This window comes from Haliaeetus leucocephalus, unplaced genomic scaffold (assembly GCF_000737465.1).
Source record: "Haliaeetus leucocephalus isolate CR32 unplaced genomic scaffold, Haliaeetus_leucocephalus-4.0 Scaffold0, whole genome shotgun sequence".
In the NCBI taxonomy this organism is placed as follows: domain Eukaryota; kingdom Metazoa; phylum Chordata; class Aves; order Accipitriformes; family Accipitridae; genus Haliaeetus; species Haliaeetus leucocephalus.
In genome coordinates this window covers 29,396,561-29,412,569 of record NW_010972436.1, presented here as the reverse complement: position 1 = coordinate 29,412,569, position 16,009 = coordinate 29,396,561, and the positions used below count along the sequence as shown (strand labels likewise).

The 16,009-nt window shown below is 50.8% G+C and overlaps 2 protein-coding genes across 2 annotated transcripts in view; both read left to right on the top strand.

Moving 5' to 3' along the window:
• The window catches only part of SMARCC1 (SWI/SNF related, matrix associated, actin dependent regulator of chromatin, subfamily c, member 1), an 83,733-nt gene extending 74,784 nt beyond the window's left edge, over positions 1-8,949 (top strand). Inside the window, exons 26-27 of the mRNA XM_010562036.1 lie at positions 5,122-5,298; positions 6,954-8,949. Coding sequence (XP_010560338.1) covers positions 5,122-5,298; positions 6,954-7,039 — 263 coding nt within the window. The 3' untranslated portion in view covers positions 7,040-8,949. The remainder of the gene's footprint in view (positions 1-5,121; positions 5,299-6,953) is intronic.
• A 6,687-nt stretch (positions 8,950-15,636) lies between these two features.
• CSPG5 (chondroitin sulfate proteoglycan 5 (neuroglycan C)) overlaps positions 15,637-16,009 on the top strand; it is a 9,706-nt gene continuing 9,333 nt past the window's right edge. The window contains 1 exon segment of the mRNA XM_010563380.1: positions 15,637-15,901. Within this exon segment, the coding sequence (XP_010561682.1) occupies positions 15,637-15,901 (265 nt within the window).

The window sequence follows — 16,009 nt, the reverse complement described above, 5'->3', positions numbered from 1 at the left end:
TTTGTTGTTTTTTGTTGGGGGGGGGGGGGGGGGGGGGCACACTTTGAAAGTACAGGAGTTCATTAAAAATAAAAGATCTACTCAAGCCAGAGTTCTTAAGAGCGTAATAATGTTGTCTTGATGTACCAAGTGGCTGCAGTTCTCATGTGGTACCCTCCGAGTGCAACACCGGAGTCAAAGCGTGGGAGGAGTGCGAGGATGAGGACGTACAAGGAGGCAGTGCTTGTCTCCCTTGTGTGAGCTAATCTAGATCCAGACACAGTTTCCAATGCTAAAGCGTGGTTTGCCAGCTCTGTTGCTCTGTTCTCCAGCAAACTTGACTTTTTAAAAGTAGCTTGTGAGTGTGTGTATATACTGGGTCTGCCCAGGTGTTCACATCGCTGCCTTTGATCTGATAGATAGCAAAGGCTTTGTGAAGACTGTAAGAAATGGGGCAAATGCAGATCAAGCCTTCCACAGTCATGCTCCTCGGGCATTTTGACACTCAGTGCTTAGGGCCTGCTTTGAACTGGTGTGTTCATAGCCACCGATAGACCTACCCTCTGCAAATCTGTGTTAGCGAGTTCCACGGTGTAACTAAGTTCTGTGAAAGCAAGTTTTTAAACCTGCAGCATAAGAATTGCAGTGGCCACCTTTAATTCTGTATTCAAGGAAATAAAGGCTTCCTATTTGCTTTTCCCATATCTCTTATGATCTTAGACATGTAATAAGCTGTCATCTCTTCCCCCATACAGACTTTCTCCCAAGTAGCCTGATGGGCATTAGTTGTACACCTGAGCCTCTACGCTGAGTCCACTTTATTAAATATTATTTTGAGTCCACTAGAAGACTTTCAACTGACCAGGAATATGCAGCCTATCAGTAGAGTGAGGCAGATGCTCAAATTCCCTTTTTGCCTGTGAAACAAAACCAACCTGCAGTGTTCTTCTGTTCTGGGCTCTAAGGAATAGACTATATTTGCAAAAGCAGCCACTGAAGATACCAGCTACTCTTGGAGGACTTCTTGCACAGGTAAATGGAGGAAAAGAGTATAAATTTTTCCTGGAAAGTAACTCCTTTGAGTTGAAGTTGTCGGGACATTTCATAAGTGAAGAGAACAGGGTATCAGTTACTGAAGTGGCCTGATCAGCCCCCTTTTCTTCTGTGTAGATTGAGATTGCTGGTGATGCAGGGGTTGGGTTTTTTTCACATCTAGATTTGTTTTGTTGGGGTTTTTTTTAATATTTCACCCAGAACTTCCAGCAACTGAAACTCAAGCTGCTGTGTCATATGCTGTGACTGTAGTGCCACAGGTCATCACATAACATCGGGCATGTCAGAAGTTCCCACATCTGTCTCCTGCAAATCAGGGAAAATCCTGACTTCTGGAGCTTGACCAGCTGCCCTTGTACAGCCGCGTACTCTGACAGGCTGTGCTTCAGAGTTGATCTGTTCAGGCTGAGGTCGTATATACCCCCAGACTGCTTTCTGCACACAGGTGGCCTTGCACAATGGAGAAGAGCTGCTTGCTTGTTGTCTGCCTGCTATGCTCGTGTCTGAAGCTCCAAGGTGAAGTTTCCTAGGAGCTCAGCACTAGCGCAGAACCGATGACAGAGTCTGCAAATGGGCAGTTCTGGGCTGTTTGAAAACCCACCAGCGTTTTGTGTCCAAACAGCACTGGTCCTGTAGCTCCTGACCCACTTCTAATACTAATAGATTACTATGTCTTTAAGTCTCAACCTGTGCCTGGCTGTTGCTTTCAGTGACAGTGTTCTTGTGTTGCCTGCCATGCCCTTTCTGCCCACTCCTCATCTCGGAGTGAGCTGGACCAAAACAGATGCACAGATGCCAGCAGCAGTAAATTCATGCCGCGTCTGCTTAAATCTTCAGTTATCTGCGTATTATCCGTTGATATGCTTGAGGGCAGGGCTGCCATTCAGGAGGGCTGAGGCAGGCTGGAGGAATGGGCTGGCAGAAGCCTTGTGAAATTTAACAAGGACAAATGCAAAGTCCTGTACCTGGGAGGACTGACCCTGAGCAGCAGCTCTGCAGAAAAAGCCCTGTGGGTCCTGGTGGGCAGCGAACCGAGCATGAGCCAGCGGAGACCAGCACCATCCCAGGCTGTACGAACAGGAGCACAGGGAGCAGATTGAGGGATGTGATTATCCCTCTCCTTTGCTCAGCAGCTGTTAGACCGCATCTGGAGGATTGGGTCCCCTGCTACAAGAAAGGCATCGATTAAACTGGAGTGAGTTCAGCAAAGGGCCACCAAGGATGGTCCAAGCGCCTGAGCCCTTTCACCATGGAGATGCTGAGGGAATTGGGCTTGTTCAGCCCCAAGAGGAGAAGGCTTTGGAGGGACCTACCAGCAGCCCTGCAGTACCCATGAGGAGGCCATCAAGAAGACAGAGACAGGCTTTTCAGTGATGTGTGGTAGGAGTAAGAGGGATGTAAGCTGGAACACAGGAGGTTTTGACTGGATATAAGTTTGTCAAGCACTGAAACAGGTTGTACAGGGAGGTGGTGCAGTCTCCATTCCTGGTGCTTCTAGAGGTCAGTCAGGTCTTGACAAAGCCTTGAGCAACCTGGTCTGAGCTCAGAGCTGACTCTGCTTTGAGAGGAGGTTGGACCAGAGACCTTCCAAGGTCCCTTCCAAACCGAGCTATTCTGTGGCGGCAGTAATACTTCAGTCCTCTTGCAGCCTGCTGCTGCTGAGGAGGCCACACACCCAGCTCAACTTGTCTGCGAAAGGGGAACCAGTCACTGGAGCTCTTGCGTACAGGACTTGGTCGTCTTGAGTTACTCACAAAGGCATGCCACATCATTTTAGGAAATATCCCACCTTTTCTTTCTTCTTCAGGTTGTTGACTGAAGGCGTAAGGATTCCATGGGGCTTCTTCAAAACCAGCTATTCCCCATCACCAAAGCAGAAAATATTTTGTTAATAGTGGGGACAAAGGAGGGGATTAGAGGCTCAAATGTATGCAGTTTTTCTGGTTGGCTGCTGCTCCTTAATAAATAGTGATGGAAATGCCATGATGTGCGCTGCAGGCTGCTGATCAGCAATGGAGTGTGTCCAGGGATAAACTTGCAGAGTTCTTTTCCTTTGTAAATGTTTGAGAAATCTGATGGTTTCTGTAGAGCTTCATATCTGCTGCTTGCAGGTATGCTAGTCTTGCTCCTGTGATCAAGCAGCGTCAGGTTGGCACATGGACCTTTTGCTTACATGACCAGGAGCTCCAATGTTATGTTTTCATGGTTTGATGCTTCAGAGTCCCTGTAAATTTAAGGTGGTTCAGCACCTCTGTCAGATCTCCAAGACTGGATGAAGCCAGTAGGCTGTGGTGTGTTGGATTCTTTTGCACTGGGGCTGTTAGTGGCTCTGGTTTCAGAAGCAAGTACTCCCTTATACCATCATTCTGCCTTGCCTTTTTGCAAGGATAGCCTGTCTTTCTCAAAGAGCAGGTTATTGGTTTAAAGTACCATGAAACTACAGGCAGAGACCAGCTACCAAGGGCTAGACAAGCTACCGAGTGCTTTAGATAGGTATCCAAGATGAGCATCTTCTGGAGGAACGTGGCTGAGCAGGGCAAACTTGTGTGGTTAGCGAAGGGACCAAACATTGGGGGAATGGAGTGAGTTCGTCTATTTGTGTTGCGTTTTTTCTTTTTTTTAAGGATTGTTCAATAGGTATTCTTGCATGCTTGGAGTGCTCTTCAGTGGTGCCCCTAGCTTTCTGCAGAAGGGCAGTGATGGAGGAGGATTTGGGATGTCTGGCGGACTTCACCTCTGTGAGAGCGTGTGATATGGCCCTCAGGCAGAGGTGTCTGTACAGGCATTAAGTAGTGACAGTTCCCAAAGAGCAAGGTTTGCTTTTGATCACCAGGGTTATTTTAAAAGGCAGATGATTCTTCTTCTAAGTCATAAATTCCCAAGCATTCAGGCATAGACCAGCCCACTGCTTCCTCTTTGACTGAGCTCTGTCTTAGGCTGCTTTGTCCCCTGTCCACTGTGGCTGTGCGAACTTGCTGGTGGACCAGTACGGTCCTACCTCTGACCGGAGTGTGCTTGCTAAGAGCTGTAACCTGCCAGTTTCAGGCAATAGCCTGTGAGCCGGTGCAATTTCCTGACATCCTACAAAATGGAAGTAACGGATATCAATAAAATATTATTCAAAGCTCTTGTTCTGAAGCTGAGCATAAGTAGGAGTTAATAGTATTCGTGCCGAAGTATTGACTTGGTCCCAAATCCAGAGCTCCCATTTTCTTGGCTTTAACAGCTGGTGTGGCTGTGATACTTTTTATGTATGTTCAGTCGTCTTTTTCTTCGAGGGTTCTGTCATCACACTTTATTTCACGTAATTGCCTGGGGTTTGGGGTGGAATGAGCTCTTTTGAAGGAAACCTTTACTATCCATGCCTAATAGCTGCTTTTCTAACTAAAATACTGTACCTTTCTGTAAACGTGTAAAAGTAAATGTAATTGGATTATGCAAAGTAATCTCTTCAAATGAGGTTTTAAAGCATCAATCAGCAAGTTGTAGGTGTCCAAAGCTGGGCGAGTCTAGCAGTTCCTTTATGCAGCTGTAACATAAAAGTCTTTTATAGAGCTGATCTGTAAGGAAGACTTATTGGCACCCTCCCTCACATCAGAATAAGGTTTTTAATGGTAGAAATTTCTGTACAGTCCAATTTTTAACTGTATGACTTCAGTTTTCCCATTAAAATAATTCATTAGGCTTTGTGGCTGCTCCTTTTCATCAAGTGTTCTTACTTTGATGCCTTGTTACTCTAGTGCAATTTGTTTCCCGCGCCTTCATTTAGATTGCTATCAAATGCCTTTTTAGTAGGGGTTCACTTAAAATGTTGGGTTTTGACTGCGAGTGCTACCTTCCGCTTGCTTCTTGTGCCGATGTTTTTGAGACATGAAGAGTGCCCCGTGGCTCTTCCTGAAGGGAGTGTGTTGGCTTTGGGGAGATGAAAAGGCATTTCCTTTGGTGTTTGGACCAAGTATCAAGTTGGCTCTCGTGCACGAGACCTTTTTTTTCCTCACTGCTCGGAGAACAGCTAGACTGTTTTTCTCTTCTGATCACTTCCATGTTTCACCTGAGTCTTGCGATCATGTCTCTTCACTGCTCTTGCAGGTCAGATGCCGGGGCCCGGTTCGATGATACCTGGACAGCCCATGCCAGGCCGGATGATGCCAAGTGTGTCAACCAACATCCATCCAGCCGGCGGTGGTCCCCCCCCACCTGGCATGTCACCTATGTCAGGAAATCTAATTGGACCTCGTGTTCCTCTAGCAGCTCCAAATGGCATGTGTAAGTGGATCTCCAGCAGAAAACATTTTGAATGTACCTGGTGTGGCTTTTCTGTCGCTTGTCTTGTTGCTGGAAAAGTCATTGTGGTTGAAACCCCTTTATCTGCTGCAGGAATAATAGGATCTGCGCACATTGGCAGCCAAAGACTGGTGCCAGAGGTGTGCTTGAAGCTTTAAGTGCTTGTCTCCCCTCTAGGCATCCAAACGTAAGCCATTGTCCTTTATTTTATTTATAACATCCCTTATTTTATTTATAATGACACTAAAGCTCTGTGGTCATCATCAAAAACCTTTCTCGACTTAGTCTGGAAGAATGCACAGAAGACATTCAGAAATTAACTTGGAGCTAAATCCTTAAATAGTGGAGATCAGAATATAATTTGGTTCAACAATACCTTACAGAAAACTTAGCACTGTGAAATTAGAAGGAGGAAGTCCTAATTAGGAAGAAGCAAAAAGTATATTGGGAATGTTCCTTACATGGTATAAATATCTATACCTCTGAAAATGCAGTTGATTTATGCCAGCCAAAAAAAAGCAGCTGAAGTCAGTAGCCGCTGTGTGGGTGTTACTTGAATGAGTGTGAGAATGTCGCCAAACCCAGAAAGCAAAAGAAAAGCTGGCATGGCTGGTGCAGGATGCTCTGTTGTGAATTCCTCAGTAAATTTGTCTATATTAGTTGCAGCCTGGGACAAGCTGTTGGTCTGCTTCAGCACAGCAATCTTAACCCCCAAAATGTTATTTAGTGTAACTATCGTCGAATGGGCAGGAATTGTGATAGCTTGTAGTACCTATCCCAAAAAATTAATGGGAAAAGCCATCCCATTTTGGCTTCAGCTGAAGGGAGTTGCTGAGGGTTACTGACTCATTGGTGTTAAGCAGCATAAGCATGAAATACTCCACTGATGCTATTTTAGTTCAGACATTTGCTCCTTATTCTTCTGGTGCTCTAGCTTTCCTTAGTTTTCCTTCCCTTTTTCTGAGCCTCTACCGCTGGGAATATCTTATGTCAGGTTGTATTCCTGCTTGCTCTCTTCCCTTATCTTAATTTCAGTTTTTTTCTCCCCTACTAAACAAGTCAGTCGTGTTCCATTAACATCTCCTCTCTGTGCATGAAAGCTGGCCTTTTGTATCCTTCATTTCTTTCCTCCTACTTGCTGCATCTGTGGATTCCTCTACTTTAACCTACATACGCTGTTCAGAGCTTAAGTGCAGGCTCTGTTTATATAAAGTCTATTGTTCCATCCATTTTAAATAGAAAAGAGCCATAATCTAAAGGCTGGAGCACAGAGCTGGGAGATGAGAAATGCTAATTTCAGCTCTGAAAGTTGCTTGATGTGAACTTTGCCAGCTACTGAGTGGCATGCCTGTCATCTTTTCTGTAAAAAACAGGAATTTTTCTCCTATTTCACAGAGTCCACGCAGTGCTTAGTGGTTGAAAAGCACATTAAAACGTGCAGTGGAGCTTCACGTGAAGCTTAAAGAGACAGGGAAGCCGCAGTCATGGCCATTTCTGGCGACAGTCCTTGCTGCTTTCCCCTCGGGCAACCGCGTCTCCCATGGCACATAGACATCTGGGCGTTTGCGTTGGGTTCCTTTTCCATGTTCATCCCCTCCTGGTGTCCTGCTCACTGTTTCTCTGCTGTTTTTTTGCAGATCCCCCTCCTGCACAGCCACCTCCGCCAGCAGACGGGGTGACCCCACCTCCGGCAGGAGCCCCCCCGGCCTCAGCCGCTCCCTAAGCAGTCAAGGAAGAAGGAACTTCTACAGCAACATAGTGGTGACCAAAAATGAATTCCTCAGTTACCTTCTGTTCCCTTGGGAGGTTTTCACCTCCCGTTGGCCTGCCCCAGTCATGTATGTGTGCATATACATACATGTATACAAGCACATACACACAGCGTCTTTTTCCCCCCCTCTCCCCACCACTCGTAACCTGGCAGTACTTGGCATTCCCTTGGGAAAGCTTTAGATCAGAGATGCCAGCAGTGCCTCCGTGTTGCTGGTGGGAAGTACTTTATGCTTTGGTCTGCTTGCCTTTCAGAGTGTGCTCAACTCTGGTTTCTTTTGTCTTGGTGTTTTGAGCTTTAGGTTCTGCTGGGGAGGGTAAAAACCCCAAACTTTTAAGGTGGAGGCATTAACTGAGCTTTAGAATGTAGCACATGCCCTCTCCACCTGTGATTTAATGTTTCAGGTTCTCCAGGTAGAGCAAAACATCAAGATCAGATACCAAACCAGTGTTTTGAGCAAAGAAGGAAAATTAGGGCGTGCTGTAGCACAGAAGGTGCAGGAATGCCAGCTATGTTCATTGCAGATATCTGATCATTAAGGACAGTAGCAGAGTCCTGGGGCTGTCTTGCTAACTTATTAAAGAAAATACTGATCCAGTGCGAATGAAGCCAGGAGTGAATCAATTGGAATAAAACCACTCAATGGTAGGAGTTTTCTTGCTCCAGTTTTTACCTTTCTTTTGCCTTTGGAGGTGGTAGTTGAACCTTCCCTCTGAGTAGTTTGGTACAGTAGCCAACTGAGGAATAAAATCATGATTTTTAGTCCCTCTTTTTTGGAGCATATACTTTTTACTTTTTAAAATGAACAAAACAAAAAAAAAAAGTAGATAGCGAAGAAGTCCTAGCATACGGGATTGGGTTGGGATGGCTGGGATGCGAATGCCAGAACTACCTCCTGCGGACAGCCAAGGTGGGCAGAGTCAGCGACCGTGGTACGAGTCTTGGGGACAACTCACACATCACTTTCTTCCACTCGCTGAGCTTCCTTGGTCTGGGGGGTTGCGGGTAAGGGAACAGCTTCAGCAGGCAAATCTAGGAGCACTCGTTGAGTGAGACCACCAGCGCAGTACTGCTGATACAGACCTCCAGACTGCCAAAACTGCTTGTTTGCTCGTCGTTAGTGACTGCAGAAAATCCTTTGCCGACTGTGGTTCAGGTTCTTGCTCTCTTCCCAGTGTAAGAGGGTTTGACAGGTTTCCTTGCCAAAGGTCTGAAGACTGCTTGTTTATTTGAGGGGTGGCTTTCAGCGACCGAGTGCAAGGTGGTGGTCTAAAGCTTGACCGGAGAGAGATCTCCCAAATAATCTGAAACCCACAGAACCACTTACACCATATAAAAAAAGGATTTGCTTTGAAGAGCACTCAGGTGATGGACTCATCGATGCTAATGGTTGAACTTCCCAGGTCCTGAGAGTGCACGGGTGTGGAGTAACCATTTCTGGGCTGCCTGCACATCCACTGCATGCTCAGACGATCGTCTGCAGCCTTGTTACTTCCAGTGCATAGGAACGATGCTTTCCACCGTCAAGCTCTAAGAATCCACAGTGCCTAGCAGAGAACGGTCAGGGCCTGCCTGCCTTCCACCTCCCACAAAAGAAATTCATCCCCAATGTTACCTTTCCCTGCAGGGTCTTTGGGGTGAGCATGGGATTTTCTGGTTCAGACCGTAGTCCAGTTTAGAATAACCTCAGGTTGTTTTTAGCGTGATCAACTTCAAGTATAAAGGATCCAGATGGAGACTATTTTTTACTGTACTAGCGATGATCCTACAGAGTACCTGAATTCTTGACACTGTTGTGTTTCTGTATAAATAATACATATGCTGACTTTTTCATCTGATCCTATGTATAGGGCCGGTTTTATTCCTGCAACACAGCCACCCAATTTTGTGAAATAAAAAAAAAAATGTGGTTTTTTTGTACAAAGCTTGTGCCAGTTTGGAGTCTCCTTTCCCTCCCTGGGTGTTGCGGATGAGCTGAGAATTGTTAATATGATAGGGGTCTATTTTGGGGCTGCATCTGAACTATAATGGAGTAAATACAAAGCCTGAGCTTGTTACCTGGCAAGGTGGGAGACACCAAAGTAACGCAGGTAAGCAGGCACATTGTGAAGGGCCTTCGGCGATCCGCCACTTTGGAAAATGGTATCTCACATTTAAAAAGCTTAATGAATGTGGACGAAGTAAAACAGCATTCGAGGCCTAATAGGATTATTTCTGTTTGATTCCTGCTTCCCCACTGTCTTGCTGTGCTAACTTGGACGATCGCTCAGGTTTGCGTTCCCAGTTGAATCACACACTTGAAAGAAGTGCTCTGAAGTGGCAGATTTTAATAGAGGAGGACCGGGCATGCTGACCTAGCAGGGTCCCACTGTTCCTCTATTCCCATACAAGCTTCACTGTTAATTGTTTAATTCAGATGCCTGTTCAGATCTTTTGTCCTCTCCTGCAGGGCTCCAGAGGCTGCCAGGATAGTTTGCCTTTTTGATTAAACTGAAACCAGGAATCCAGTGTGGATTATATTCTAAATGCTCCTGCTACTTCACCAAGTAAGAGCCTTTTGCTCTGAAGAAGTGTACTAATGGCACTCCTTCCCGGGCGTCCCACATGTATAATACCCGCAGTCCCTCATTCCCTGAAGCCGAAGAAGGAAAAGCACGGGGGTGGAGATGTGCCCCCAGGTCCAGGACACCCCACGAAAGCCCCGTCCCCCATCGGGGATTCCTCCTTCGCTGGTGTGGGAGGTCCCTAGGGCTGGGATCTTCCTCCAAATGCTCCCTTGGTGGGCTCCTTAGTGCTCCTCCTGCTTAGGGCCAGGGAGGAAAGGTAAGGAGCATTTAGTGCCTTTGCACTCCAGGTATCTTCAGTGAGGCTTGTCCCTTGCAATTGCACCCTTCTCATCCTGCCGCACGGTCAGCGATTGTCTTTTTTATCTCCTCTCATCTTGACCTTTTTCCTAAGGAATGCAAAGAATATGGTAGATCGTAGTGTCCATTTTTTAACAGTTTTTTCTGTTTATGGGCCTTTAAAGCTTTGCAGCCACAGAAGATGGCTGAGGCTGGGCTGTTGTCTTGACAGTAATTAGAAGTGGAGTGGAGGTCTAGATGCAGTTTGGGACCACACTTTTGAAACTACACTAGGATCATTTGAGACGAGGGTGTCATTAGGGTAAATTGGAAGCTTACCTGCTCCGTGCTGGGCCTTTCTGCCCTGTCCAAAAAATTTGCTGTCCCTCCTGCTAATACACCCTGCTGGGAGGGGTTTGCATGTTCATCTGAATAATGTGATACTGCCAGAGACAGGAGATCGGGTGTGCAGGTTTCTTTTCTTAGCGCTGTTGCCTTGTTGGCAGGAGGAGCGATGGGGCAGTGGACCAGGAACGGGAACAGACGTTCACACCCCCTGCCTGCACTTGTCTACACTTCCTAATAATATCCTAAAACTCCCCGCTGCGGCTGTGTCCTGTCTGGCGATACCAGCTCCACCATGTGGTTCCTAAAAAGCTGCTTTTTTTTTTTTTTTTTCCTGGCTGACTTAAAGCCAAAAATGCACATTAGGACACCTAAAGAGTTTGGGGTGTCCCAGTATGCAAGTGCACGCATTGTCCTCCCATGCAGTTATTTCAATTCCTCTGCCTTTCTCACGAGAAACTTTAAAACAAAGGATTTTGGCAAGGCTGGAAACTCCTTTTCAGACTGCAGGTTTTGCAACAAAAAGAAGTACAATGCAGCTGGGGATAACCCCCGATGGCTATTGCCAGACACCAGCTCCCATCCTGTGGACAAATCCCCCCAAATCCCGGTAGGAAACGATGCGCCCCAGACAATCGGTGGCAGCGCGGATGCGGGTGACCTGCCAGCAGCTTGGCTGTGCCGGAGCCGGTCCCTTGCCCGGCTCTCGAGGAACAGTGTCGCTCTTTGTCTGCACCGTCTCCCGCCCGGCCGCCTGTGCTGCCCGCTTGGGAATTTCCCTTTTCATTAGAACCTCCTGCCACTGCCGGGGGTCACGGTGCAGGGACCCTTTTCAGCAGCCCTGGGAGCTCTCGGGCAGTGGGGTGTCGCCTGGAGGCTGCAACAGGAAACCTAGGGGTGATTGTTTGGGATTTTTTTTTTTCCCCCCCAAATCCTTCATTTTCTGTCCTTCTGAGTTGAAGCATGATAAAAACAAGTTGGTGTCTGCCAAAACCAGCAGCCTTTCTATAGTATGCTCCCAGGTTTCTAGCGCCGGGATGTTTGGCAATGCTGGTGGTCACCATGAGCCAGTGCCAAGGTTGCCCACCCGGGTCAGCGTTGCTGAGCCGATGGAGAGCCATGGGGAGGAACCGGTGCTCTGGTCCCGGGCGGGTGGGAGCAGGAGATGAGCTGGTGGACAAAGACCTGGACCAGCAGCTTCCAGAACATAGGTTCAGCCCAAGGACCCTGAGGGGCATCTCCTCGCTGGGCATTTGTCCATGTGCTGCTGTTGGAAGAGCCACCGGATCCCTGCAGGATCCATGTCATGGAAATTCCTTGTTCCTTCCCAGCGCTGGGGACCAGGACGCTGTAGAAGACCCATTGGAACAGAGACAGGTTCTGCCCTCGGAGGATGCTCAGCACAGAGCTGGTTTCTGGTTCTCTCTGCTGCTGTAATTTTGCCTTCCCTCTTCCAGGGGAAACAGAGGCTGAATCTTGGAGGTCATTAAATACCCGTGACCTGTCGTGAGAGGGATAAGGTGTGTGTTCAGCACTCTGTGCACCACGGGGGTTCAGCTCTTCTGCCTTCCTGAGCTTTTTTTCCTTCATTTTCCGTTGGGTGAAGTGGTGTCTCTGCTCCTTGTCCTTAACTGTGAAACAGCTGCTTTGATTCAGCCTGCTTTCCAGCAGTAATAAAAGTGAAACCTTGAAGATAAAAAGCATTTCTCAAGTGTGTTTAGTGCCCTCTTTGCCAAATCTCAAGTATTAAACTGGTTTCTTGAGCTAGGAAGGAGAGGTGGTGAAGGTGCTATTGCTTGCAGCTGACTTACCCCAGTCCATGACAGTTTTATTTGTCACTCCTTGCAGATTCTGTGAACATTGGCAAACACAAAAGGTGTTGAACACAACTGGCGGCTGCGGTGCTCGGTCCTCAGGACGCAATGCTCAGTCCTGGAGACGCAGCTCCCTGCTGGCTCTTCTCCCCAGAGCAGCTCAGGCCTGTTTTACTCAGGTGGTTTTTTTCTTGATCTTTGGGGCTCAGGAGCTGTAGTGTGCAAGCATTAAACCTCTCCCACCTTTTCCCTCTGCAGATGCAGAGGAATGCGGCTCAAAAACAGCCGCTGCAGGGAGAGCACGAGCCGGGGGCTCTGGCCCTCCGGCAGAGCTGGTGCCCGCTCGGACGATGGGACTCTGCCTCTGCAACACTGAATCTGTGAGCCAAAGGCACCAGCTCCCTGTGCAGGCCAGTGAGGGGATTTTTTGGGAGATGCCAGCTTGCTTATCGCTCTGGCCGGAGATAGGAGAAGGCCTGGAGAGCTCCAGCACTGCAGGGTGCGCAGAGGTTGCAGATCCGTGTGTCTTTACCCGGTGCTGCTCGTGCAATCCTAAACATAGCTCCTGTTTCGAGGACTTTGAATTACAGCAATTTTCAGATCAACTCGGCGTCGGGAGCAGTTTGGTGTGTGACTGATACGTGGTGGGTGAATCTGTTCCCTGCAGAAACGGTTTGGATGTTTTTTGTGGGGAATTTGAGGCTGAAGGCAGCGGGGGCATGGGGCCTGGGGGAGCACGGAGGAGGCTGAAGGTTGATTTTTAAGTCTCGCAGCTGAAGCAGGTGGCAGCTTTCTCCAGCTGTCGGTGTTATATCGGGGCTCGTCACCTCGGAGTCATGATAAGCCAGCCCCAATCGAGGGTAAAGCTATCCTGCTAAAACGCTGCCTGGCTGAGCTGAGCTTGACCCTGGGCTCAGACTCACGGTCAAGGATGCTTTGAGAGAGAAGAGCTCACGTGTCCGAGGCGAGCGGTGCCCAAGCCGGGACAGAAAACGCTGACCTCAACCCTGTCTGTTCAATTCAGCATTTTCTGAAGCTGTGAGTTCTTTGCACTTTTCCAATACTTGTTACTTAACAAAAAAATTGGAAAAAGGGTAGGTTTAACATCTCTGGTACCTGGATGAGGAGGGAGGACGTCAAGCAGGCAGCCCAGGGAGAGACCGTGTTGGGGAAACAAAAGCTGGTGGAGAAACACCAGCTGCAGCCGATCCTGCACCATCCATCGACCCCCTGTTATCCCGGGGACCTGGATGCAGCCCGGTGTGGGTCATACGAGCATGGGGAGGAGGCGATTCCCCCCATGGGGTCCCCGATCGTAATCCAACCTGTCACCTGTACCCAGGTGGGTGTCAGGGTAGATCGACCCCCAGCTGCTCTCAGGGACTGGGGGGGGAGGAAGGTGCCTGTGTGGGGCTGCCCCACGGCTGCTGGCACGCTCCAGGAGCTGCCAGCCGGGATGCAGGGCTGAGCCAAGTGCTCCCGACAGCACGGGCAGCCCCTGCCTGGCAGCCGGAGCCGAGTATTGGCAGGAGCACGAAGCAGAGCTGGGCTGTGGGGGGGTGATGAGCAAAGCCCCTCCTGTGGGTTTTTGGGGACCCCCAAGGCAGGGCAAGACCTGTGAGCAAGCTCGGCTCCCAGCCCTGAACCAGGCAGAGAAGGAATTTGGTGTGAGATCCGTCCCCAGCCGCATGTGACCCTCTCGCAGGACAGACAGATGGACAGTGCTCACAGTGATTTCCTCCAGAAACACCCAAAATGGTTTGCCAGTGTGGCTGCATTTCATAATCTTTTAATTCGCCTTAAATATTTTGAGTAACTCCCCCAGAAAAACACGCACTCGGTGGCAGCAGCCGGTTCTGCTTGAGAGGAGGGAGCTGCCGCTTGATTTCTTCCGTGAGACTGAAGAGCCATCACTGTCTGTCTGTCCTGCCGCTCCTCATCCGACCCTCTGCTGCTGCTTCTGCCTCCAACGAAGACAAACCTGAGGCAGGTTTGTAGGAAACATGTTGACAGCAGACTCGCGAGATGGCTCTGACACCCATGCTGGGCTCTACTGCCTTGTCTGGTCCTAAATTTAAGTGTAGCGATGGAGCCTGATGCATTAAGGCTCTGCCGCGCTTCGCCCGCTGCGTGTCCCGGGGTTGTTGGAGGGGGGAGGCTCCAAAATTCATCCCCCAGCTGGATGTCCCTGCCTGGTGCATGGCGTCAACCGCCATTCCTCCTCTCCCTGAAGCAGCAGCTGAGTTCTGCCCATGGAGGGTGGCGAGACCCTCCGTCCCCCCCTTGCCCACCCAGGTTGCCTGCTGCGGGGGGGGCTGATCCGGAGCCGTGGGTGCAGGGATGGATGCGGAGCCTGTACGGGAGAGGGGGGGCTCTTCCCATGTGAAGGTGGTCTTGTGGGGAAATGCGATGGGCACCATCCCCCAGGACTTTGGGGGAGAGCAGCCTCCAGCCAGGGTGGGGGGTGCTGACACCCTCTTATCCCCCATGGATCCCATGGGATCCAGGGCAAGGTCCCTCCTCCCTGCGGCGCTCAGAGCCCTGGGGTGACGCTGGCTGCGGCTGGAGCTTTTGGGGTGTCGATACCCTGAGGGGACACCAGTGAGCGGCCGGTCGACCACAGCCACGATGTCCGCTCTGCGGCAGGGCCAGGAGGGGGGGGATGCTGCCAAGCGAGGTGCCCCACGGCTGCGAGGTGATGTGGGCCAGAGCCACGCAACCCCACCGGAGAGAAGGAGCTGGTGCTCCAAGGCACGGGCTGCTCCAAGGACTGGTGGAGCCATGGAGATGTCCAAGACCTGACCAGAACGTGGTCCTGGGTGACCTGCTCCAGGTGGTCCCCAGCGGTCCCTGCCAGCCCCATGAGCTTCCTCCCCCCAGGAATTACTGTGGGTGCTGGAAGCTTCCGTCAGCTTAACAAGCACCAACCACTTGAGCATTAACACCTCGAGCCGTCACTGCCGCGTGCCGGCACCCTGCCCCGGTGCTGGGGAAGGGCTTTGGGTGCAGGATGGGTGCTGCTACCCTGCCCGGGCTCCATCTCCCTGCCCCGTGTGTCTTCCTCAGCATCGTCCCCATCCCCGGGATCCCACCCATCTTCCCTCGGCCTCTTGCTGCGACGGCGGGGACCCAGCGGAGGGACCCCCAGCCCCGGGCGGCGCGTGGGACCCCGCTGCCTCTTCCTGACCCTTTTCCCCCGCTGTCGCGGCCATGTCCCCCCATCCATCCCAGTGGCCCCTCGGCCGGTCCCCTTGGAAACGCATCCAGGGGCGGAAGCGCGGGGAATATTAAGCAGGTGCAGCCCCTTCAATCCCCCTTTGAGTGGGGACAGAGCGGGGCTTGTTCCCGGCACGGGGAGCCTGGCCAGGCGCAGCAGCTGCTGGGGAGGGGGAGAGGGGACCCCCAGCCCATCTCCCCCAGTCCCTGCAGCCCCCCCTGCACACGCTCCCCACGGCTGCCCCTCTGCGTGGGACGGGGTGGCATGGGTGAGGGGTGCATCGGCGGCTGAGCTGATGTGGGTCCCATGCAGGGGCTGGGGGGCACCGAAATGGGCTCCTTTGGGAGCACCCGCTGCTTCCCCAGGACCCCCGGCCCTGCCCTGAGCATCCTTCCCCGGCGCGGGATGCAGGAGCCGCCGTGGCCAGCACATTCCTGCGCCACGGGCGGAGGAGGACACGCGGTGACCTTGGAAAGCCTCGGCCAGCTGGGAGCTCGCACCGGCCCCGGGGAGGACGAGGTGGCTGGGGGCAGGAGATGGCAAAGGCGAACCCCTCTTCCGTACAATGGGTTTGGGCTGACGCCCCACCCCCCAAGTCCAGCTCGGGGTGTCCCTACATCTGTGGTTGTCCCCAGCACAGCCACGACGTCCCCTGCAAAGGTGGGATTCGGGGCAGCGATGGGCTGGGTTGGCGGTGGCACCC